The 27,027-nt window shown below is 38.8% G+C and overlaps 1 protein-coding gene across 2 annotated transcripts; it reads left to right on the top strand.

The window, feature by feature from the left end:
* Positions 1–27,004, top strand: HSPA4 (heat shock protein family A (Hsp70) member 4). 2 transcript variants are annotated; one of them, XM_063120672.1, is made up of 19 exons: positions 1–325; positions 7,886–7,943; positions 9,211–9,351; positions 10,909–11,031; positions 12,312–12,411; positions 14,263–14,396; positions 15,884–16,128; positions 17,390–17,466; positions 18,318–18,469; positions 19,424–19,530; positions 19,805–19,938; positions 20,581–20,762; positions 21,690–21,794; positions 22,126–22,278; positions 22,432–22,557; positions 23,113–23,220; positions 24,289–24,408; positions 24,762–24,923; positions 25,193–27,004. In XM_063120672.1, the coding sequence occupies exons 1-19, from the start codon at positions 219–221 to the stop codon at positions 25,397–25,399; spliced, it is 2,541 nt and encodes an 846-aa protein (XP_062976742.1). In that variant the 5' UTR covers positions 1–218; the 3' UTR covers positions 25,400–27,004. The 2 variants fall into 2 exon arrangements, with proteins under 2 accessions (XP_062976742.1, XP_062976743.1); XM_063120673.1 differs by having other exon boundaries at positions 3–325; positions 21,690–21,785.
* Positions 27,005–27,027: the final 23 nt, after the last annotated feature.

Below are 27,027 nucleotides of genomic sequence, written 5' to 3'. Positions count from 1 at the left end.
CGAGGAGGCAACCGGAGTCGCGCGCCGCTACCGCCCATTTAAACACTCCGAGCGGCCGCTCCAAGTGAGCTGGGGAGGACGGGACCCCGTTTGCCCACACCGCAGCTCCTCGCCTGCCTTTCCTCGCCCGGCGGGCGGCCGTCCCTCCTTCCCTCCCGTGGGTCCCTCAGGCCGTCTCGCTCCGTCTCTGGCCCACCCGTACTGTCCCCGGACGCAGTATGTCGGTGGTGGGAATCGACCTGGGCTTCCAGAGCTGTTATGTGGCCGTGGCCCGAGCGGGGGGCATCGAAACGGTCGCCAACGAGTACAGCGACCGCTGCACCCCGTGAGTAGTGAGTGGGTCGGCGTGGAGACCCTGGGGGCCGGCGGGAGGGAATGGCACGCGAGGGTCGAGGGGAACAATGGGGAAAGCAGAGGCTACGACGCGGGGGAAGAAGCGGGAGGAGAGGCTACGGCGGAGCGAACTTGTCATGATGGATCGTCCCAAGCCAAGTATGCGGCGGAGCCTGGAGGAAGGGCCTGGTTCCTGCTCCCGCTTGCTGGTTTGGGGTCGGTGGGCGGGTGGGTATTCTTCGCACAGAATGGCCGCACCTTATTTAAATGGAGACCAAAAAAAAAAAAAAAAAAAAAGGAGGCTGCCGCTTTAATCAATGAGTAATACGCGCCGCAGCGTCAAGGCGAAGGAGGAAGTGCCCTTCTCCCTCCCTCCTCGCCCCACATGTGCGTGCGCCCAAAGAAAGATGGTGAATGGTTCAACGCTGTCCCGTGAAATCGACACGCGTGGTTTGAGGGAGGTGACTGGTAGGGAGGTGAGGGCAACAGGACAATGAAGCCACTAGCACTCTGCGCTTGCAGAATTATAAGATACATCCAGTGTAAAGGATGTTTAATGAAGTCATGCTTCAATGGCATTCGTTATTTGGGAACGTACAGAGTGCTGTGTTTGTATGTTACTGTCCAACATGACTTGTGCATTGATCGCATAACCCTGAAACCATTTTGGAGCTGATACTTAACCTGTGTAAGAATTGTACCGAGTTTCTTGATAGGACTGACTTTTTAAACGTGTTTTGTATGTTTTCACATGTCCAATCCTATGGTTTTTCTGATGTCTGTTGTGACAACAAAATATAAGAAATTCTGCTAAAGTATTTGGATTATAGTTCTGATCTTCACCTCCTTGTTCTCCTGCACTGGCTTTTTTGTTGGATGGGCTAATTTTGCATCTAGCAAGGATATTTTGGATGCGGAGGGAAGGAGACTTGTGAAGGTTCAGGATAGCTTGGATCCTGGCCTCTCTAGTCTCCTCCCCGTCTTCTGGAATGCCCCATTGTCACTCTCTCGAAGATCACTTTTCCATCCTCCAAGGCTAGCCGATGTGATTCTTTCAACACCAGCTGCGAGTAGATGGCAGAGTGGTATATCTCTCTCTCTCTGACCCCCATCTTAGTTTGGAGCCCCCAGTCTCCTATGTCCACTCAGACAACAACAACAATAATATATTTATTTATTTATTACCTGCCTCTCCCTCTGGATTGAGGTAGGAAACAACATAAAATACAAAAATGTTATAAAATACATAAAACTGATTAAAACATATAAAACTAATACTTCGTTAAAATAACAGCCAGACTTCTAATAATAATGTCTAGGGGCCAAAAAATTGCTCCTATAATGTGTTTTAAATGTAATGTAGAAATTTTTATTGGTGTAATTGTCAAAGTTTAAAGACAATAGCATGCACTTCCCTTACATTTCATGTTGAGACATATATGTATTCTCTCTAATACTTGCTATGGATAAACTGAAAAACAATTGCAATTTTGAAACTGCCAAGCTTGCACAATATTGTATTTGTAATTGGCAGAATATGCTAAATTCATATCAGTCACTGAATTCAAAGGTAGATAAGTTTAAAATAACTTAGCCATTTATCCTGCCATGCTGTTGTGATCTTGTAATGAGAGAAACTGGAAGAATCATACGTTAAAGGCTGCAGTCCTAAATACACTTAGTGCATATTAAGCCCAATTGAGGTCAGTGGAATTTATTTTTGAATAAAAACGTTCAGTATTGTTACAAATTCCTTGATGTAAAAATTTGAAATGACTGAAGCAGCATGTGTTCTAGTAGAAGACAGAGAAGGATTGTTTTGGATTAAATTTCTGTTACTTCAAAATCTAGTTATTTTTAGAACAGCCTTATTAAATTTTTAGGATTATGGCCCATGATTTAAAGTTGAAACTAAAATGCAAGGGTACTCCATAATTCATCTGGCTTTGCACAGCCAGCCCTTCCAAAATTTGGATGTAAATAATGGATTAGCATTTATTTTGCCAGTGGAAACAGTTCCTGAGGAGAGGTTTTCCCATAATGCTCCAGGTGATGGAGGGGAAAGGTAATCTTGATTGATTTCATCTACAGCTCAATGTCCACTCCTCCCCACTATTACAGAGGGGTCCCAAAATCTCTGGAGCAATTGTTTAGGGTGAATAGGGGGACTGCAGGGGGAGAAGAGAATCCTATGAAGATTGCTTCCCTCACTTCTGCCCACAGTATTTTCCCGCTGTATCCTAAACCCACTTGTGGACAGAAGGAGCCTTTCCATCTGGGGGAGGGTTAGAATCATAGTATAGTAGACTTGGAAGGGGCCTATAAAGCCATCAAGTCCAACCCCATACTCAGTGCAGGAATCCACCTTAAAGCTGTCCAGCTGCATCCTGAGTACCTCTGGTGTGAGAAAGCCTACTACCTCCCTAGGTAATTGGTTCCATGCTGGATCCCTCCCATAGTCTTAATCAGGCTTTTCCAACTTGGCACCCTTCACATGTGTTGGATTGCAATGCACATTATGCTGACTAAGAATTATAGGATTTTCAGTCCAACACATATGGAGGACACCAGGTTGGAGAAGCCTGATTTTAATGGTCTTGAGACCTTAAAGGTCTATCAATCTCTTATCCAGTCTTGGAGAAGTTTGTTACTGTTCATGAGTACAACACAGTTTTTGTACCTTTTAACCAAACTTGGGTTAGGAATACTTAACTCCAGAGATATTTCCTCTCCTAATAAAAGTACCTCCTCCTTCATCCTATGCATACACCACTTGGTTGTGGAGCACATTTGGCAGATGATGGGATTGATTGCAAGGGAAAGTGTTTTTTTTAACAAACAAACAAACAAACACCAAAACACCAATAATTATAAAACATCAGTAGACTAGTCAACGAGCTTTTTCTCCTCAGATTCTGTGGTTTCAGTTTGTGGGGTGAGATCACAAAAACAAATTTCTAGGAATAAAATATGGGTGGGGTGATTCTATGAGGAATTTAGCTTGTCATAAAGGAGTTACATTAATCTTGCATAGGAGACCGCAAAAATTACTATCGCAAACCTTTTTATAAGCTCTCCCACACATACCTTCTTAATTGTTTGTGACATAGCAGTAGTTTGAAAAACAAAAACCAATTCATCCCTTTCTTCACCTAATCTGCTAATGCTACTCTTGTTCAATTTGGGCACAATTTCAATCTAAGCGCTTTTGTGGGATATTGTATCCTTCTGTTTAAGTGATCAAGATTCAGAGGGGTGCCCCTGGATGTCCACATCATTGCCAGTTGTCTCTGTGAATTGCTCAGAGGTCTCTGGGATGAGGGCTGTCAGTGGTGTGCCATTTATTAGTGAGCTTTTCAGGGCATGAACACAGAGTCATAAGCAAAGGCTTTACTAGATCTTGCAAAGTGCATATACATCAGCTGCTTAATCAGTGCCTCACAAACTTTGTAATACTCTGTTTTTAGTAACTTGGCAACGGCATCCACAAAAATCAAAATAGATCTACAAATTCTCTAAAGGAATCTTATATGTTCTTGTAGTGCAAGTTTAGCTCTGGTAAGTTTTTAGCTGCTCATAACTTAAGTCTGTTTATCAAAGTAAGCTCCTGACTTAAGTAACACTTCCTTGCAAGTAAGTATGCTTAGGACTCCAATTTTACAGCACAATCCCAATCAGGTTTAGTCAGAAATAAATTGCACTACATTTCTTAGAACTTATTCCCTATTTGGTGGGTTAACCTAGTACCTCTTATGCAAGAAAGCCAAAGATATGGATATAAGAGTAATTGGAAGTTTGGCAGCACGTTCCTAATATTCTCTGGATTGTTTGCCTACAATACTGAAGTGGAACCCTGTAATGAATATACCAACATGCCATATGAGAGTGCCTTATATTTAACAAATTTGCCAAAGGTAACAAGAAATTTCAAGCAGGTGAGTGAGTGGACTGATTGATGAAGAAAGGACTGCCCCTGTTGCTCCTCTGCTTGGTTTATGTGTTGGCTGGTGAGGAAAGAAGTTGCTGTTCTCTGCAGCCAACGCAGGAATACAACAGGCTGGCAAAGGAGGTACCCATTACTTTTACTCCATTCTATCTCTGCCAACCCACTTGGGGGAAGGCACTTTTCTCTTAGCCTGCATTTCCTTGCTGGCTGCAAAGGAGGAAGCTTACCCTCCTTTAGGATGGAAATTCAGGCTAATAGGGGTACTCCTACACCATTCCTACAATCAGAAACTGGCTCAGTAGCAGTCAAATATATAATTGTCACCACAATCTTTAATTACTGGCTTAAAGTACTTTATCTTCCAACTACATGTTTACCCAAACTGTGTCTTGTAGAGCAAATCAGAGTCAAGTCAGCAAATTCTCAAACTTGGCTCCAGAGATAAGTCTATCGAATCCAACGTCGTGGTTTTTCCATAGAGCATTTGTCAGCCTTCGGTTTAATTTCCTGCAAGCAGGTATTCTGAAAATGGGTTCGTAGTATCCCTTTTCAATCTGACCTGTGTGCTATCACAAGTAACAAAATAGCCCTCTGCTGTGCAAGGTTTAAGTCTAAATTCAAATTTCAGAGCTATTTGAAGCTAAAACTTTACCCTTAAAAATGCCCTAATGTTGTTTAGGATGCAACAAATGGTAACTGCCATTTTAGAAGAGCCGTTTAATAAAATACCTTACAACTCTCGATTGTGCCCAAGTGGCAGCATGTCAGTAGAGGACCTCCCCCATTATTAGTTTCACTGCCTTATTTTCTCTATTTCTCAATTTGTATTGGTAAAGTTAGAAGTGTTGCATATTATTTTTTTGCAACTCACCTTAACTAAAGGGAGACTTGAATGCCCCTTTAATAATAGGCTGCTTGCTATTGTCGAAGACTCGGTGTAAAGTTAGCCAGCACAATTTATAGGGAACTGCCCACATGATCCCAGTACTCTGTCTCTCTGTTCATACCAGACTCTAAGAAACAAGCCTGTTTTACCACTCACAATTTGGAAGAGGCAGTATTGTGCTCTGGTTTTCTCCAATATCATGCTCTCTGCTTTTTTTATTTATTTATTTAAGGATTTTTATGCTGCCATTCAGCCAAAAAAGGCTCTCACGGCAGCTTACAAAAGTAATTATTATTACTCATTTGATTTGTGCCCTGCATTTTCTACCAAAAAAGGCACACCAAGGTGGCTGTTCTCTTTCCTAAGCAAGTTACCTTCATATCCTCAAGTGCACAGTATTTACATTTCTGATTCTGTCCTAATTTAACCTTCTGCTTGTCTATTGGAATCCTTCAGTCCTCCATTCTTATTTGACTAATTTCTCCATCTACATAAACACATAATAAACACATGTAGTGCATCCTACCCCACTCTATCTTGTCCCCTCAATACAATGAACTCCTTAACTGAACTTGAACCTATCAGGTTGTGTGCATTATTTCTGGTCTTTGTAATAAATCGTGCCCATCTCGGGCTTTCCTTGAGTCCAATTTTGTATTTTCTGCTTGTTCCACATCTGGGTCTACCAATTCATGTTGTTATGCACTGCTACTGTAGGTTAAAGATTTCACTTTTGGGGGGGAATATGTGTGTGCATGCATGTATTTTTAGACAAATGTACACAAGGCACAAAGGCAGCCCTATGTAGAGCGCATTGCAGAAGACGAGCCTCGAAGTTACCAGCACATGCACTACCATCTTTAGGTCTTCCAACTCTAGGAAGGGGCGCTGCTGGTGTATCAGTCGAACCTGATAGTAGGCACTTATAATGTGAGTGTGCGGTCCTCATTGAGTCAGCAGCAAAATCCCCTGGCAATTTTTGGGAGAGACATTCTTCATAGGTGAAGCAATGCACTGAATCTGCATTTTACTGCCTGTGATGAAATCTTTGATAAAAAGAAATGTCCAGAGTCTGAAGTACGAGCTGGCCTTCAGAGAAGCAGTATGTTCTAAATTAAAAACAATGGCATTCCTGTGAACTGGGTACAATTGCTCTAGAGTTTTGCAGACAGTCTAAATACCAATTTGAAGTGAAGTTTTCAGTAGACTTGTATCACAATATTTGGCAGATCTCGTAAAGCACAGGTGAGGAACCTCCATGGGCCAAAGCCGGCCCTCCTGGAGTCCTAATTCAGCCCTCTGGGGCTCCCCAGATGGCTTTGCACCTTTTCCCGTCACTGCTAATCATTTTGTAGTTTTCCAGCTTCTACATGTTTTTCCCCATTGTAAAAGGTTAAAATACTTCTCCTAAGCCCTAGATATGAGCAGTAAGCTAAAATATACTGGTATTTTGGGTATTTTGTCTTTGACCTTGCCCACCTACCACTGGGATGTAGCCCACAAAAGCTTCTTGGAAACTTCTTGGGCTGAAAGTTTCCCCACCCTCATTTCAAAATATATGTAATTTTGAGGGATAAATATATTTAATGTTCTCATAGTATAGAACATGGTATTCTTTTATTGAAACACAGTGTTTCAGTATCAGCAAATGTGTGTAAATTTGAGGCAGGGACTCTTGATTCCTTAATATACTCTGTGTATTATAAATGAGCTTTAATCTGTGTAATTGGTGGTGTAGTGACAATATCAATAAAGCAGCTAGCACAGTCTTAAGTTTTGTAGAGTTCTAGATTGGTCTGCTTTGAGTGTCAATGCTTTTTATTGGGCTGAAGGGCTTGGATCTTAAGTGCCCTTCACCAAATAGGGCTTTCCTGACCTTCTGGCACTCCCTGAAAAACTGCTTCTGAGATTTGGGGGACCCTTGGGAAAGATATAGGGTGAATTACCTCCCCCCCCCCCACGAGCATAAGAAGGGCCATGCTGGATCAGACCAAGGGTCCATCTCGTCCAGCACTCTGTTCACACAGTGGCCAACCAGCCATCGGCCAGGGATGAACAAGCAGGACATGGTGCAACAGCACCCTCCGACCCATGTTCCCCAGCAACTGGTGCACACACACATAGCCCTGCACATTAGGATCCAAGTCAATCATGTAATGAATAGTTATGATATGCTTGCTTAGCATTAAAGAGTTCATCCATGAAATAAAGCAGAAGGTATCGTATTTCTTCGATTGTAAGACGCCATCGATTGTAAGACACACCCTAATTTCAGTACCACCAACAGAAAAAAAAAAACCTAAGGCACACCCGCGATTCTAAGACGCACCCCATTTTTAGAGACGTTTATATGGGGAAAAAAGTGCATCTTAGAATAAAAAAAATAGGGTATTAGTTGTGGGGGCTGTGTGTGTTGCATTGTTTGATCTTATAATTCAGAATAAGAGTGTAGATAATTCAGAATAAGAGTGTAGATAACAAGTAGTAGCTGTATTCCATAGAAGCAAATGTATAATTTGAGGCAATTTAAACTTACCAAGACAGCAAACTGGTCTTATGAAATGGGATCTTTAAGAATTGATCTTTATAAATAGAACCATTTGGTTAGAATATTATTATTGTCACACACCACTCAAACTTACGCCCTCTATTTTTATATTTAGGTAAACTGATTGATATCAACCTATGCCTTAGAACTGAATGTTTTCTTCTCATTCTAGCTCATGTATATCTTTTGGACCCAAGAATCGTTCAATTGGAGCTGCAGCTAAAAGTCAAGTAAGGATTTAATGTATTTCGGATTGGTTTTTTAATCACAAAAATAGAAAACAGGGAAAGACAGGGTGGATCTTCTGTCTCTACCCCTACCTTCCTTAATTTGAGCATTGGTACATGCGCATTCCTCTTAAATGGATTGGAGGGTCAAATCCCCCACCAAGAGAGTTGCCTGGAGTAATAAAACTATTAAATCAACTCAGATAGTAAATTGGGGGGAAATTGGACATTCTTCTTGCAGCTTTAGTAACATAACTTTTCTTTTTATATATATAAAAAAGTCATCACATTTAATAGCATGAATTTTTTTTTTTAAAAAGTGAGCCAGTCCCCATTAGGACAGTGATTGTTTAATAACAGATTTGAGTCCTAACAGCTAGATCTTGTGGCTGTTTACACATGGAATATAGTGGACTTGAACCTTTGGCAAAATCAAAAGTGTATGTCATAGCTTTTTTAAAAAAAATGTATTTATGGTAGACCTAAAATACAAAGGAAATTGAAATTATTTTTTGATCTTCTAGTTAAAGATTCCTAGGGTGAGTCCTTGACTCACTTACCTACAATGTGTTGGTATGTAAGCTTTTGTTCTGACTTGCAAGTGTCTTTGGATATATTCACTGTACTGTATATTTACTGATACCAGGAGTGCTAAGTGCACCTCTAGTTTTTACTTGTGCAAAGTTACACCAATCATAGGAATCAGGGCTGAGCTGACATCTTACAAACCCATTGAGTTGTTTCCCATTGAGAGCCAGTGGTTGTAGCTGCTGCCTTGTAGCTGAAGATTGGGCCATGGCAAAGGGATGGGGTGTCCCTTTCCACTGGAACTCAGTGTGGCAGCCAGGCAATCTAGTGTGATCCAGCAATCTAGTGTGTTGTGCAAAAAAGAATTGGTGCAGATGGAATAAATCAATTTTGACGAACATGGATGAACTCATTGCTAGAAGGTTGCATAAAGCTCCCAAAGAGCAAGTTGTTAAGTTAAAAGTTATAGGAAAACTTTTAAGGTTAGTATCATCTGTGTGCTGTCTCCAGAGTATTTTCAAAACTTTTTGGCTGTGCATACCATTGTGTTGTTGCATACCTTGAGCATTAAAAAAAAATGTTATAGGAGAAGCTCTCTTGCTTAAACAACATGAAAGAACAAAATAACTGCAAAGTATGATTTTATAAAATCTTTCTACTGCTTTGTGCTGAAAGTTTGTTCTATGACTTATGGTGGGAAATGTTGCCATGCCAGATGAGACTGAACTCTCTTCTCTTTTAGGTAATTTCAAATGCAAAGAATACAGTACAAGGTTTTAAAAGATTTCATGGCCGTGCATTTTCGGATCCCTTTGTCCAAGATGAAAAATCAAAGCTTGCTTATGAACTTGTTCAGCTGCCATCTCGTTCAGCTGGCATCAAGGTGAGTATGTGCATACACACAAATGTGCACATGCTGGTGCTTGCCCATAAAAATGCTATATAGTTAAACTTTGACAGGAGTGAAAACAGTGGAATCATTGCAGAACAATCAATGAAATAGGGGTGGATGTGGATTACTTCCTTAAATACTATCCAACCTTTGAGAATTCAGCCAAAACAGCAGACGTCCTTAAAATCTGTCTGAATTTGGATGAGTTCCACTTCTTTATTTTTATTTATTACCAACAGTGTACTTGGTGCTGTACAAAATATACAAATAAAACAGTGATACCCTGCCTAGAGGCTTACAATCTAAAATCACATTCTGTACCACATTCTTTGTGGTAAAATAAGTAGAGGTAATGGTCAGGATTTTATCATTCAAATATAAATTTAAAATGTATCATTTTAATATTGCTCCTCTGGTATTTATTTGTGAAATGGAAGGAAGAATGTAAACATATTCTAGATTTAGCATTGGTAAAAGAATGCTTGGGGATCACGTGTGACAGGACCTTCTCTGCAGTGGCCCCACACCTTTGGAACAAGTTGCCATTGAAGGTCCACCATGCTCTGTCATTGCAGACTTTTAATAAGACCTTAAACATTATTTTATTATGCCCTTCTCTTGATATTTATTTATTTACATTACCATATTTCTTTGATTCTAAGATGCACTTTTCCCCCCATATAAACACCTCTAAAAACGGGGTGCGTCTTAGAATCGTGGGTGCATTTATTATTTCTTAGAATCAAAGCTTTTTTTCTGTTGGTGGTACTGAAATTTGTGTGCGTCTTACAATCGATGGCGTCTTAGAATCAAAGAAATACGTTATTTATATACTGCTCCCCATCCAAAGATTTCAGAGCCATGAACAGCAAATAGAAAAAGAATACAAACACCATATTAAAAGTCACATTTTTAAAAGAACAAGTTTTGATAAAACAACAGCTGGTCATTCAGGGAAAGCTTCCTGAAACAATACCATTTTCAGGAGGCATCAGAAGCAATAGAATTCCATAGGAAGGGGGACACTGCGTTGAAGGCTCTTCTCCTGATGGACTCCATTCGGACCATAGGTCCATGTGGAACTACCAGGAACATGACCTCAGTGAATAATAATAATAATAATAATAATTTGTTACCCGCCTCTCCTTCTGGATCGAGGTGGGGTACAACACAAATAAAAACACCATAAAAAACAGAAAACTAATTCAGACATTTAAAACCAGTGTATCATTAAAAGCAGCACACCATTAAAAAAGGTTGGGAAGAGGGAAAGTGCTCTCTCAGGTATCCTGGTGATAGAACCTTAAACCTGGCCTGGTAGAAAATAGGCAGCCAGTGCAGTTGATTTGACTGCTGTTATTGCTGGTTTTATTGTTTTTATTGGGTTTTTTCTTACTGTGTTTATGTTCTTGTCGTTGTTAATATTTTAACTGTTTTTGTGTATTTTATTGCTTTAAGCTGCCTGAAAGGCAGCCAAGAAATGTTTCAAATAAAATAAAATAAATCTTGTAGGTTAAAATGTGTTTGCTTTTTTATATTTACACTTAGGTTATGTACATGGAAGAAGAACGGAATTTCACCATTGAGCAGATAACAGGAATGCTTCTCACTAAACTAAAAGAAACTGCAGAGAATGCACTTAAGAAGCCTGTTGTGGATTGTGTTGTGTCTGTAAGTAGATAATCAATGTATTTATTTCTAAACTGTTTTTTTATATATATAAATGGAAAAAGTGCAATGCCTTTTTGGTATTCCAGGTGTTTTAGGCAAGTGCAGAGGCGAGGCAAGCCTCCACATCTCCCCTCAAGCTCAAAGCTTGGAGAGAAAGATAAAGATGTGTTGGCATGTTTTTGTATTTTCTGGGCCCACGCAAGAGGCAGGCTTTGATTCTCTGTCTCAAGCTCTGAGCTGGAGGGCAATTTACAAGTGATTGGGTGTAGTTCTGAGATTTCTGGGTACTCGGTACTCTCAGAAATTGCAGAGCAAAAGCAAGACTGCCTTCCTTTTCCAGCTCTGAGCTGGTGGCTTATGGATTCCTGCCCTCCCAAGCTTTGAGAGGTGATCAGGGGGTGCACTGTTTTCAAAGCAGAGCACATAGTCAGGGACAAGACCACTTTGAAAGATGGATACAGTCTTGATTAACACAATCTTTTAATTGGCCATCAAGACCAACTGAAATGTGTAGACCTTTACTTAGGATTCCAATACCAGTAAATACTATGCCAGAAGCCAAACTCTGGGTTGGAATGTTATCTCAACCTTGTAGTAAGCAATATGTGTTTTAGCTGTGAAGCGTCAGTGTCATTTGGACACCATGATTGTCACGGTTACTTTGTGGATGCTCCACACACGAACAGAGAAATAACCAACCACGTGTTGGTTATAAGCAACTGTGAGTGGATTATTAACGCACAATTTGTTGACTAATCATCCCCTGCCCTCCCTCCCTCTCTCAATCCTACTGCTTGTATCACTTTGTCCCTTGCTGCTGAAAATACAGTTCTGCCGGCTTGAGTAAAGTTGCAGCTGCCACTTTGACCGCTCTTGACTAGCAACTCTGTAGCTGACAAAAATAACCAACAGTGCCCTCCACATGACACGATAACTAACAGTGGTTTAAATAACCCACTCTGCACATTGTTGTTCATTTGCGTGGGTTATTTTGCCAAAAGAACCCACCGTTGGTTTAAAAAATGCAGCCACATGATACGATAACCCACTGTGGGTTAAATAACCCATCATGAGTTATCATATTGTCTGAACCTAGTCAGCATGTTAGTCTACAGAAGTCATTCTAAAGAGATGACTTGAATTTAACCATTTTCTCCTTTTCCTGTTCTAATTGTGGCTTTTTTAAAAAAATAAAAAAATGCCTTAAAACAAATTGCTTGCAGTTTACTTTTTGTTTGGTAAGTAATCTTTTAAAATATGTTTTTGTCTATGCCTTGTAGGTTCCTTGTTTCTATACAGATGCAGAGAGAAGATCTGTGATGGATGCTACACAGATTGCTGGACTCAACTGCTTGCGATTAATTAATGAAACTACTGCAGGTACCTAGCTAATTGCAAAGAATGCAGGAGGGTGTGATGTTTTCTTTAAAAAAAAATTACATCATTCAAGTTCTTAAATGTTTGTTGCTTAATGTTCATATTGAAGACTTATCCAGATAAGAGTTGAAAACTCTTTGGGCTTGTTAGAACATGAATTACTTAACTTGATTACTTAACTTTTGATGACTCTCAGATTTGAAGGCCTGGAAATCCCTGGAAAAACCCAAAACAGTTTTCCCTCAAGATTCCCGCGCCCCACCATTTCCTACAATTTGGGGAGTCCTGTAAAACCATCCTGTGGAATATTTTCTCTTTTGGAATTAATGAAATGCTGAACACAAGCAGGCAGAGCAGAAAGAATGGCAGAGGTGACATTCCACCAGATGCACTTTTGAGTGTCTAGTCAAATCAAGGGGACAGGAGCAGGAAGATGTTAGGATCCTGCAGATCCTCAGTGTTTCCCTTCCCTTCCTCCTCATTTGCATCCTGACCCAAGGTTGAAGCTGGGATGAGGATGCTTTCCAGACATGCAGTTGGGAGATGCAGGGAAATGGGGAATCCCCACTCAGATTTCCCCTCCTGAGATAATAGCAATGTCTGTGGCCTTGCAGGAAAACTGCAGTCTTCAGTGGCCCCTGGGACACTCCTTAGGAACCATAGGATTGTGCTCCCAGTCAGCCAAAATCTGTAAGTAGGAAGATTTAAATTGAAAACAATGTACACTATCAGCGAATAATTCCTAATTGTAATGATCCAAGATACATTAATATTTTATTTATTTTATTTATTATTGCATTTATATCCCGCCTTTTTTCCTCCAAGGAACCCAAGGCGGCATACATAATCCTCCTCCTCTCTATTTTTATCCTCACAACAACAACAACCCTGTGAGGTAGGCTGGGCTGAGAGTCTGTGACTGGCCCAAAGTCACCCAGTGGGTTTCCATGGCTGAGTGGATCTCCCAACTCCCAGTCCAACACTTTAGCCACTACACCACACTGTGGTGTGACTGTAGGAGACTGTTTCTGTCCAAGTGCAATCTTTTGTCAACTATAAAAGTGTGGTTTCTATTTTTAGATTTTTTTTCTACTTCTCAAATGGCATAAACAAAGATATGATATTTCAATAATTTTCAAACTGTCTAGTATTAGTTTTATTTGCAATTTCATTTTTACAAACTAAGGCATTTATTTGTAGATGCCGCAGTCCTATTTGGACTTATGTAGGATATTCAAAGTGCTGGTTATGACCTATAAAGCCCTATATGGCTCAGGTTATCTTGAAGACAGTATTTTCCCTTATGAGCCTGCCCGTGCTTTGAGATCTTCTGGGGAAGCCCTTCTTTCAGTCCCACCATCTTCAGCCCCACTTTCTTTCAGTTCCACCAATGACCCTTGGTCTGATCCAGCATGGCATTTCTTATGTTCTCAACAGCTGTCTTGAGACTTCAAAAATCTCAAGGTGAACTTCCAGCATTCCTAGAAACATCTAATAAGGTTATACTGCATTCTGTGCTGTGATGGCTTGCATTTGTAAGAAGTAACCATGTACAGTTTGGTTGAATAGTTCCAGGTACAGAGAGCAGTGTCTAACTGTGTCATTCCGCTAGCATAAATGGTGATGTGTTAGCCGTTCCAAACTGTGCACAAGAGGAGAATTCAACTAAACTTGCATTTGCGCAAGCATGGCTGCACATTGGAAAGATTCGGTGGATCTCTGCTAGCACTAATTGAGTTTGTGGGATAACGCCATTGAATACTGCCCATAGTAAAGTAACTTTTTTTCTATATTGTATACCTAACCAAGCGTGAACATGATTTTGACTTATAGTGGACTGAATTCTCTCTCTAGTTGCTCTGGCATATGGGATTTATAAACAAGACCTGCCAGCGTTAGAAGAGAAACCAAGAAATGTTGTGTTCGTTGACATAGGACATTCAGCTTATCAAGTTTCAGTGTGTGCATTCAACAAGGGAAAATTGAAGGCAAGTATAAAGTTGTGTGTTCATTTTAATTACGAAAGCTATTGCTGCCTTTCCAACATAGAAGGTACTAGAGTTGAGAAATTTCCAAGCATTTCTCTATCAAGATAATACAAAACTGAGGAACTATTTTTTTACATTCGCATCCCAAATATTCTTGCATCAAAAAAGATACTTTTGTACACTATGCAATGTTGCCTATACATACCGTTGTCAGTACAACTCTGACAATTCATATATTCCTCGTATGTAGAATGCTATCTTCAAAGGTCCAACATGACCAAAATATTGGCTGGTAGAATGTCCAATTTCCATTTCTTCAGTGAAAGTACTTAAATATCACCAAAACTGGTCAAGACTTCTGAAAGCCAACAGCTCTTAGAAATGATGGTAACTATACTAATTTTGTGAATGGCAACTTTCCAGTTGGTCAAGTTGCTTGCCAGACCCACTGCTTCATGATAATATATAGTGTCAAGGATAAAAATCCACTTTGGTTGTAAGGCAACTCTGTTTTATTGAGCTTAATGGAGAGGGTCCTACAGACAAAGAACTTCTCTTCTGGCAGTGTGAAAAGCAGGTATATTTATACAAAATAGCACCTTAACTAATTAGCAATTGGCAAAATAGCATCTTAACCAATTAGCAGTTGGTTAAATTCTGAAGCAAAACAAAGGCAGATGGCCCATAACTCTTCTAGTAATGTCAGATTGACCTGGATAGTCAGTCCTCCTTATTAAGCTAGCTTATTTGTCTTATACTATATCGAAAGGTCTTTACAGTTAGAAATTCCAATTAAGCATTGCCTTCCAATTAAGCAGTTTCAGCATTACAGCACATCCAGGCACTTACACCTTTCCAATCCCATCATGCAGTTCACTTGCAAGAACCAAACTACATACAGAGCATGTATATCAAGGTTTGTGGCCTTGCTTTCTCAGCCCCCCTTTGGGGCTACTAGGCCCACCAACTATTGCATTGCATTTCCATCAATAGTTCAATTTCTCTTTCTTTGTCTTTCTCTTCAAGCATTTCTCTGCGTAACACTGATCATTTGCTTCAATTTTGTCTTCGTGACAGCAGTAGTAGTAGATTTAATACAGCATTTTATCAAAGCAATGATTACATGGATTATTACTATGCAAGCAATGATTACACCAAGCACAAGCATAATTATTTGCAAGATTTAATATCAGTGGAGCCAAACCTATTGCTAAACCATGACCAGATGGACCAGGGCTCTACAATAGGAACCTGGAAGTGGGCAACCTGGTGTAAAGCTTTTTGCATACTGGACATTTTTCTTTCCTACTTAGTGTCCTGTTAGTGATCTGTAAATAGCCATTTATTTGTGGATATAGTATTGTAATTCTAGCCTTGGGTGTCACAAAGTTAGGTTAAATATCAATTGTTTGGGTTAGTCAGAATAGCAGCTTGAAGTCTTGAAGAAATCTGTTTAATAGAGATGCTTTATTCCTTCTATTATAAAGGTTCTTGCAACAGCATTTGACACAATACTTGGTGGCAGGAAATTTGATGAAGCATTAGTAAATTATTTTTGTGAAGAATTTGGGAAGAAATATAAATTAGACATAAAGTCCAAAATTCGTGCACTGTTGAGATTATCTCAGGAATGTGAAAAACTGAAGAAGTTGATGAGTGCAAATGCATCTGAACTGCCAATGAACATCGAATGCTTCATGAATGACATTGATGTCTCTGGGACTATGAACAGGTATTCTATTTTAATTTTGTCTGTATGTTTAATCTCTGCATGTAACCTTCTCTGCTTTATAAATTGAGCACTCTGCCTTATTTGCATCTTTCCCTTCAAATCTGTACAGTATCTACTGGAAGGATGAGGAAGATATGACCTCTGGATGTTGTGGGACTGCATTTTCTATAATCCTCACCCAGCATAGCTGATGGTGATCCTTGTGATATAGGGCAGGATGCAAATGTCTTAATAAATAAATGGTGAGGGACGATGGGAATTACAGTCCAACAACATCTGGAGAACTACACATTCCCTATGCCTGATCTATTGTATACTTTAACTGTCATTAAGGACAAGTACCAGTGGACAGGGTAGAAAAGCTGGTCCTTCATTTACATGATAAAATTAGAATAGATTTTTTCCTCTTAACAGGTTTCTGATATAAACAGATTAATTTCAGGATATCACTAATTCAGTGCTTAGTTTACCTAAACCAATAAAGTGAGTTCCATATTATGAATTTTAGATTATAGAAATAGTGGTCTTTATTAGAACCTGGTTTATTGCTTTTCATGATGGATGAATATATAGGAGAATGGTTAATGATTTCCATAACAATGCTGTCACAGCTCTCTATCCTGTTTCCAGAGTCTTGAAACTTGTGAAGCAATAATGAAGAGATATTCCAGTCCTATATTCCTGGGGAGTTGGTAGCCTGGGGAGGGGGAGACTTCTATGCAGAGGACATGATTTCCAGGCATTTCATTGCACACAGTGAAAATTACTTAAATAAGCACATATGCATAAGATCACAGTACTTGGATTACATTTTTTTAATAGCATCTCTTTACATACAGCACAAAATTGTCTTAAGCATTAGGTCAAAACCCATCATTACAATCCAGTGGTAAACATGTGCACTGGTTGCTTTCTGAGCTGAAACAGACTTATTTGATCCATATCCATTAACTAATACAGGTCACAGATTCTTCTTTCTACTTAAATAAATGTTACCTGCTTGGGGGAGGATCGAGATACTTCTAATCTCTGCGTGGGTCCTTCTTGGTATTGAGATGGCTCAGAATGTCTGCACTACACACTTTTATGATAACTTGCTGCTGCTTTGTAGATATGCTGCTGTCAAACCTCAGTAAACACAAGTTTGTAAATGTTAGGGAGGGACAATTTAAGATACTGCTACAAACTTAATTACATTTTATTGCTCTTCTATTTTTGATGTTGTCATAAAATAAAATTTTACATTCCCACCCACCCACAGGAACAAATTCTTAGAGATGTGTGATGACCTCTTGGCTCGAGTTGAACCACCACTTCGCAGTGTCTTGGAGCAAGCTAGTAAGTGCAAATTTTGCGACATTGAGTACAACATAGTATTGGTAAATATAATTATACAAGGAGTAAAATAAATTGTAAAAGAATTGCTACATTGGTGCTATATAAAGCAAGCAGCAATAATTATTTTGGGGTGTGTCAGCTTTTTGCCAGCTCTACCAAATATTTCCCAAATAAATATTTTAATCAAAAGATTTTATGGTGCTTACTGCTGCAAGATACTTGAAGATATATTTATTTTAAATAGCTCATTTGAAAAAATTAAATTATTGCTTTGATACTGATCTTTTAGAATGTACACCACCTTGGGAAGACCATTGTCTTGAAAGGCAGATTAGAAACATATTAGATAATATAAAGTGGGACTCTATCCTCTCAAGGTTCTATTGTGAATATTTTCAAAAATATTCATACCTTAAGTAGAATATTTTGTTCTAAGATCTTTTATGTTGGTTAAAACAGTACAATTAATCCTAATATAGACCTGTGAACTCCTGGAGCAATAAATGTTTTCAGTAACTTCCTAGCAATTAAGTCCACTTCCATTGGCAAATTCTGCCCTTATTGTGTGAATAGAGGCTTTTCAGTGCTAGTCAGTAGGTAGAGGTATAGCTGAGAATATATGACTTATACCCCCAGTTATGCAAATTCAACTGTGAGAGGTCAAATATGCTCACACTCCATTATGAAACTGGCATATACTCTAGAAAAATGTTCATGTTAATTTGGGTTATGTCTTTCTAACTAATGGGTGTTGACTGTAGCCTTACAAATTGCATTGAACCAGTTGTCTTCTCCTAATGCAAATGAATTTAGGCTTTGAGTGTCTCAAGTGTTTGTCTTTTTCTTCATAGAATTAAAGAAAGAGGACATCTATGCAGTAGAAATAGTAGGAGGGACTACAAGAATACCTGCTGTAAAAGAGCGGGTCAGCAAATTTTTTGGTAAAGAAATCAGTACAACTTTGAATGCTGATGAAGCTGTCACACGAGGCTGTGCATTGCAGGTAAGAATGGTTGCTTATATGCTAAGAATGTAGCCCTTCATTCAATGCTAATTTGATTCTAGTTTCTTAAGAGATGCAACTGAGTATAATATGGCTGAATTGGAAAAGAAAATCGAGAGTTTGGGAAGAAATGCATTTTTGCAGTTTTCTATAGAGCAGTGAAATGTATTGAGCCCATATTTAAGGCAATTTTTTGTAGCCTTTCCTCTGGGGAGACCTAAATGGCTGGCAAAGAACCTCTGTGTGTTCAATAGACAGTTGTGTTTAGTCAACAGCAACTCAAGAACCCCAAACAGCAATGGACTATATATTTTTGATGATGGGCTGACTGACCTCTGCCCACCCTCAAGCCCTTTGAGGACTGGGTTATATGTAGCCTCTCTGAATGCCGCTCCCCCTCCCAATTGAGGGCAGAAGCAGCATGTCCGATAGGAGACAATAGTGGAGATTCTCCTTCAGTAGGGGATAGCACTTTGTGGAGGGGCCTTGTTTGATGGGCCAGATAGGCCCATGAGCCAGATGTGGATCCCTGGACTAAGTAATGCAAGACTAGCACCTATGTTTTGCCTGATTCTTCACTTCAAGTGATGACTGCTTGGAAGACAAGGTTATCATTGTGATCTCCAAAGAGGAAAATGGCGTGCATGAAGCCAAGACATGTTGCAGCTTGTTCAGCTAACTATAATTTCCTGTTATGCCTGAACCAGGCCTATCTGTACCTATGAAAGTTGCTTTAAACTTGTGGTATTAAAAGGCGAGATACACATACCTTAAATTGACTTCAGTGCAATTTATTTCTGAATAAGCATGAACAGAATTGGGCTGTATTAATGAGATAAGCAAGGTGTTTTGAAGTTCAAGCCTTATAATGTATTTAATTACCAATATTTTGACATTACAGCTGAACTGTGTTTTGATTTTGCATGACTTAATTTAATATTTTGTTTCTTACAGTGTGCTATTCTATCCCCAGCTTTTAAAGTGAGAGAATTTTCTATCACAGATTTGGTACCATATCCTATTTCTTTGAAATGGAATTCACCAGCAGAAGAAGGAATAAGGTAAAACCTTGAACACTAAAATCACTTGTGAAAAATTAATACAGCTGACAGTCATAGCTAATGTATTGTATACATGTGCATATGAAAATACCTGAATGCTAAAGCCTTTATATTAGTCAGGTATTGCAATTTGTTCCTCATAAATAGTGCCATAGTTGTATGAGACATCTTGTAGTGTAAATATTTTCTGGCACTACTAAGCAGAACTTGTATCTAAAATTGCAGGGGGAAATGTTCTTAACTAGTTAAAATAAAAATGTGTTCTTTTCTACAGTGATTGTGAAGTCTTCCCAAAGAATCATGCTGCCCCATTTTCCAAGGTCCTCACATTCTACCGAAAGGAACCTTTCAATCTGGAAGCTTATTATAGTTGTCCTAAGGAATTGCCTTATCCAAATTCTGCCATAGGTATGTAAGCACAAAACATGGCATGAATTTATTCTATATATGGATCATGGACATACACAGCAGTATTTGTAAAGACCTTTCCTCAGATTATGGAAAAGAGACTAAACATAATTTTGACATACAGAAGAATTATAAAGAAAACTTCTAAGTAGCCCATGGATTCCACATATGTCTTGGATTATAAATTAAAAGTGAAAAAATATGAATAGAGCTTTATAGTGCTACCCACTGTCAATAAGTCAATTTAAATTCAATGTATTTTTATTTATTTCCTTTTTTCTTTCTATTTTCTCTCTGTCATTGCTTTGTTGATTTTGTTTTGGAAAACTTATAAAACCTTTAAAAACTCTTATGTGAAAAGATAGATGCTAAAAAGAAAGGCAAAGACTAGATACTTGGGTTATATACATAACGTTTCGTAAGTACCCAATACAATGTTTTATCAGTTATTTCTTTGTTTAAATTTATGCCAAAATCAAGAGTCATTTTAAACTTTATGATACCAATACTAAAACAACAATTTGAATATTAATAATGGAAAAGCTAGTTTTTATTTCAATCACTTGCTTTCTATTATCAACACAAATTCAGATTTCTGAATTATTTTCTTTAATGAAAATATTGTCTGACTTTCCTATTTAGCTCAGTTTTTAGTTCAGAAGGTAATACCACAAGCAGATGGATCCAGTTCAAAAGTTAAAGTTAAAGTCAGAGTAAACATCCATGGCATTTTCAGTGTTTCAAGTGCATCACTTGTGGAAGTTCATAAATCAGAAGAGAATGAAGAGCCCATGGAAACAGATCAGCATGCAAAAGAGGAAGAGGTAACTTCTTTTGATTTGCCATTTAGCAATGTATTACTGATCTAGCTATCTTGAATAACTAACTTTCACATATAGGATTTTGTAGGTTAAACTCAGCTTCCACTGCTGTTTTTAAATAGTCATTCTTTTAACAAGGAATACTGATGTTGACAATTAACTTTGACCATACATTCACATGTATATTGAACCGGGCTATGTAAATAACTGTCACAACAATGTAGATTCAACGAGGTAGATCTGTAGAAACTGGAGCTTTTGAGCCTTTGCAGATGGCATGACCTGTGTTTCTATCATTTCCTTTCTTTAGTCTGCTCACTTTCTTTGCCATCAGTAGCGTTTAAACCCAAAAGAGTGTAAATGTTCAGCTGCCATTGTATTGTACTGGTTCCCCTGCTGATCAGCATCACTAGGGATATGTGCTATCTCTTTGGGCAGTATCCAATACTGTCCAGCCACTAGTGGGACCTCCTGCTTGTGCAGTGAGAATCTAATGGTCCCCAAAGCAATCGGAAATGAGCCAAAACACTCAATTCCAAAAGTGAACAGCAGAGCTTGCAAAAAAGGAGCTCCGCTGACCAGCCTGGTTCTAGAAGCAGTTGTTTCTGCTTGTTTCCGGGCTTACTTCTAGGAACACTATTTTCACATTGCACAAGCAGTGTGTCCCATGAAGATCTTTGAAGTTCTGAGAGAGCCAACTGGAACAGGACTATGACAAGTGAGGTCCTGTTGGCATCTGGAGACCCAGCATTCCTCCCACTGCCCTGAAATTAAAAGTTTTCCCCTCCCATCCCTTCACTTTAATCGTTTGTACTATTCAGTAGTTGAATATATCGTTGAACTATACTTTGAGAAATTGTCTTTCAGTAGTTTGTATTTAATTAGATGGGATCTCTGTTCTACACTCAACACTTGCTTTGCTAATTTCAGAAGATGCAGGTAGACCAAGAAGAGCAACAGAAGACTGAGGAACAGCCGCCGCCGCCAGCTCAAGCAGAAAACAAGACTGAGTCTGAGGAAATGGAGGTAAAAATGGTGTGTTACACTCATTTTAGAACTACATATTATTTTGATAGAAACAAAAGGCCAATAACTTCACTAGCTTTATGACAAGTCAAGATAACATACTAGACTAAGCATGTCACTTCTAAATCCACGTGTTATGTCTCTTCAAAGCATGCTTATTAGATCGTAAGCCCCAATGTAGTTGGTGGCACTTGCTTATTATTAGGTAAATGTTGTTAGGTTTGATCTGTTACTGAACTTAGTGATGGCCAGTGTAAATAATGCGGAACTCGAAATGTTTCTACAAAACAGTTAATTTGTCACACGTTCCTTTTCTGTTCTGAACTCTGTTTTAATGCAGACATCTCAAGCTGGATCAAAAGAGAAGAAAACAGATCAGCCTCCTCAAGCTAAAAAGGCTAAAGTAAAGACAACAACAGTTGACCTTCCTATTGAGAATCAGTTGGTGTGGCAGATAGGAAAGGATATGTTGAACTTATTTATTGAGAATGAGGTAAGCCAGTCTAAGCACTAATGTGAATAGAGGGGTGTTTTCTAGAGATTATTGGTGGCTTAGGTAAGGGGAGCGTATAATGAATTTACAAAAGTATACAGTAACAATTTTGTCTTAAGTGAAACAAAAGCGTAATGAATATGTTTCCTGCAGGGTAAAATGATGATGCAGGATAAACTGGAGAAGGAACGGAATGATGCCAAGAATGCAGTTGAGGAGTATGTTTATGAAATGAGAGACAAGCTCTGTGGCGTGTATGAAAAGTTTGTTAGTGAAGAGGTAGGTGTTGCTAATGACAACTTTCATAGACATTTAAGACCCAACCGGCTCTCAGAGTATCTAATGTCAGCATTGATAGCTTACGCAGTTCACTGACCAGAGAACAATGGTTAAATTGAAACTTTAATAAATTTAGCACTCATTATACAGATACTTGAAAATATGGATGGTTAAACTAGCATTTTTTTTATATTGTAGACAACACAAAATGTTGTGTTGTTCACACCACCAACTTTATCCTAAAGATGTTCAGCCAAACCAGAAGCAACTTGAGCATGCTCTCCCTTCACCCCTTTTGATTTCTTTGGCCCACTATTCCCTGGAATCCAAAGCTGTTTTGCCTGCTAACACCTTGCCTACAGTTCTCAACCCACACACATGCCTACAGGTTCCATTTTAAAGTTGTTTGGAACAGTAAACGTACAATTTTAAATTTCTGCATTAACATGTCTGTATCATTAATTTTAGAAGCTGAACATTCATGTAACTACAGTCATGTTGAAATGCATTCTTCATCTAAGAATAAACTTTGATCTATGTTTTGCGTTTCTCCAGGATCGTAATACTTTCACTCTGAAGTTGGAAGACACAGAAAACTGGCTATATGAAGAGGGTGAAGACCAGCCCAAGCAAGTTTACATTGATAAGTTGGCAGAACTGAAAGTAAGTGGTACTTCAGAATTGTCTAACCATTTCACATGAGAAATCTGTCTGCTGCATGAGAAGATCAAGGGAACGTAAACCAGCTGGTATGAGTGTTGGCATTATACCCACTCATCCATGTTACTTTGATTGTGTGTGGCTATAAATGCTGACATCATCATCATAGTTGCTTTGTATAAGTTTGGCTACCATGATCATCTTGTGAAACACCTGCTCATCAAGGGTTATGCATCTCTTTAGCCATCTGGCTTTGGCAGCATTTCAAAGCACTTTCCCAGCAAATGGACCCTTGTGCATAACCCTTAAGTTACACTTCTGCACTTTGAAGTCACAAATTGGCTGGGTTCACGCAACACACGAACCCCCTCCGTATCGTGTTGTCTGAATTCAGTACATTTTCCCAAAGGATGGGTTATGTTGTCTGAACATAGCACTTTTTCTACAAGGTGAGTCATCATGTTGTCTGAACACAGTGTGTTTTCTTCAGGTTTGCTTATTAACTACGCTGTGTGGCGTTCTCAAGGTGTTTTGTTAGAGAAAAATAAACCACACTGCATGGTTAACAAGTCACCCTGTGGAAAACGTGCTGCTTTCAGACAGAAAGATCACCCACCCTGTGGAAAATGCACTGCGTTCAGATAACACAATAACCCGTCGTGGGTTAACGTGTTGTGTGAACCCGGCCAGTGACATCATATGTGCCTCTGGAGCTTTATTGCTGCAATAGTTCCTTGCTGTTAAAGCAAGACATTTTTAAAATGAACTTCAGTTAGTCATCTCAGTGGAAGCTGCTGAGGTGCAAAGGAATCCTACTCACATATAACTTTTGTAAACCGCCCAGAGAGCTTCAGTTATGGGGCGGTATATAAATGTAATAAATAAATAAATAAAATGCACATCACTGCTTTGAAGTTGACCATTGTACATTGAAGTTGGCCATTGTAACAAAGTTTTAAATTAATTTGCCAGGGAGATCAAAGTTCCAGCAATAACGCAGTTGGTATAGCTCATTTCACAAATGCAACATAGATTTATAATTCTGTTTTGACAAAATGTTCTTCAATTCAGACTGTAGGACAGCCTATTCAAGCACGATTTCAAGAATCTGAAGAAAGACCAAAAGCCTTTGAAGAGCTTGGCAAACAAATCCAACAGTATATGAAAGCTGTTCTTGCATTTAAAGCAAAGGTATATTTTAATCTCACATTATCTTACTTATCTATGACAGGTTTCAAAATTGTCTTGAATATTTTCTATAAGAAAGTTCAAGGAACAAATCTTGATTCTTTTTCAGGTTGATATGGGATGGTTTTCAAGTGATGGGCAGCTATGCTTGAACGCTAGTTGTCTCCTCCTGCAAACAAACAGACTTTTACTATTTATACTCCCTTTTTTAATTTTACCCATTATAGTTAATACCACAATAGAACTATTCCATAAAGTTTCGTTTTGCTTAGTAGTTACTTTTGTCAGGTTGAGGCTAACATTTTAATGAGTTACCATTTCTGTACAAATTCATATTCTACTTTTTAAAATGTTAGGATGAACAGTATGAACACTTAGATCCTGCAGAAGTGGCCAAAGTGGAGAAGAGTGCAAATGAGGCGATGGAATGGATGAACAACAAGCTCAATCTTCAGAACAAACGAAGCCTTACTTTGGACCCTGTTATCACAGCTAGGGAGATTGAAGCAAAAGCAAAAGTAAGTAAATGTTTAAACTTGCAGAGGGGTGGGTAGAATGTTGAAATTGGATGTGTTGCATGATGCCTTGTGCTAGCATATTGGTGATATTGACTTTTCCACAGCTGAAAGAAGCTCCCATAGGTATGGAAGAGGTCATGGGCTATTCTGATTCAGTTTGTCCATATACATAAGCTTCCATCTGTTTCTTTAAGAACCTATTGGACAGCAATTATTAATGTAGCACTTATTTCCTAATGTTTAAATAATTTTGAACACCTTTCTTTTAGGAACTGATAAACATGTGTAATCCTGTAATCACCAAACCCAAACCCAAGGTGGAGCCTCCAAAAGAGGATCAAAAACCAGGAGAACAAAATGGTCCTGTAGAAGGCGAGGGTGATGGCACTAGAGGGTCTAAGACTGCTGAACAGAGTACTGATTCAACAGCCCAAACATCTACAGAAAAGAAACTTCCTGAAATGGACATTGATTGAATTCCAGCTCTTGTTTATATTAGAAACTACAATAAAGCTTTAAGTTGTCGACTTTATGTTCTGAATATAAATGCGAGCCAAGTGAGAACTGCAGCTTTCTCACAGTGTGCTTTTGGGATAGGGTTGGTCAGTATGAAGCATCTTAACTCTTTGGTAGCAATCTCTTCTGTTGGATAAGTTCAGTCTTTTGCCATATGACATTAGAAGCCCCTGATAATTATTAGATTTGCAGAAAGTCATAGCTGGCCCTTCAGTTTAATCCTATTCCTGCTGTGAGACCCATTTTTAAAAGAAGAGTAAGGGCAACCGAAAGGTAATCTTTTTTTAAAAAAAATCTACCACTAAGTTGCTATTATGGATTGCAGCAGCTGTGTCATAAGTATCCATTGACAGAAAAGTGCCAGAAGTGTTTGAAGCTCTGGTTTTATTGCACAAGAGCATAATAAAATATAAGTTTATGATCCTTCTGCAATTACAGAAAGTATAATGGCATGTTTTCTAGCTCAAAGTTTAATTCATTTCACATTGTTCTATTGATAGCTATGTGAGGTATATGGCACCTTGGGTCAGATTACATGTTTGTGCTAAATGGAAAGAATTGAAATGGCTGGAGTGCTTTTTCCGGTTTATGTCCACACTCCATAATGAAAATTAAAGTCCTGGGCATTTTATCAAATTGTTTATCTGATATGCAGTGTAGCCAATATATATACCTAAAACCTGCCATTAGATGCAAATATGTATACCAATGGTAAATTCTCCCCAATTATATGAAATGCTGTGTAAATTTTTCTGTCTCTAGTTTAAGTAGTTGCTTGTAGGGGGGAAAGGAGGATATACTGCTATCTGTCTGCACTTAGGAATGATTCTGATTGGTTGCTAACCTTGGAGGGAATATTTGCTTCCTACTTTTGGAAGTGCTCATCTTTAACTTCCAACAAAAGAGCAAGTCCGGCAGTTTCCTCATGTGCTCCTCTACCCTTTGGCTGTGTTTTCTTCTAGTATTGATAATTGTCAAACTTGTATGTGTTGAAATCAAAATGGAAACATCCATACACATTGCAAGAAATAAATGCACTGGATTGTACTGGATTTTTAAACTGTTGATTCTGGGTGAAGGACATCAAATTCTCGAGAGATTGGAAAAGAAATGAGTACAGAATCTTCCTTTTGCAATAGCTCCTCTTTAGACCCCCCCTCCCCCAAGCCTGAAGTGGACTCGTTTAAGAAAACTACGTTCTTGAATCTACCTGTCCCATCCTACAATCACACAAGGGTTATGCAATCTTTGTTCTGCATTATAGCTTTTAGTTTAGACCTTAACTTAGTACTTAATATTCACAGTACTGATGGTGTACTGAAGTTTCAAAGAACTATTTAGTGCTACACATGAAAAATACCATCTTACCTCCATAAATTGTCAACTTACAGTCAAGACAAAAATCAATGCTTCTGGGTTGGAAGAGACTCCCAAGAATACCTTGAGTCTAAATGACAACGCCAAATATTATTGCTGCTGTTTTTTCTACCTGTTCATCAACTGCTGCCTGTTAAAGACAGCTGCAACCCTTCCTTCTAATGAAATAAATGCTTTAGCTCTATCAAGCTCCTTTGTTTTGTCAGCTTTT

This window comes from Elgaria multicarinata, chromosome 3 (genome assembly GCF_023053635.1).
Source record: "Elgaria multicarinata webbii isolate HBS135686 ecotype San Diego chromosome 3, rElgMul1.1.pri, whole genome shotgun sequence".
Lineage (NCBI taxonomy): Eukaryota > Metazoa > Chordata > Lepidosauria > Squamata > Anguidae > Elgaria > Elgaria multicarinata.
This window is presented reverse-complemented; position numbering and strand designations above follow the sequence as displayed.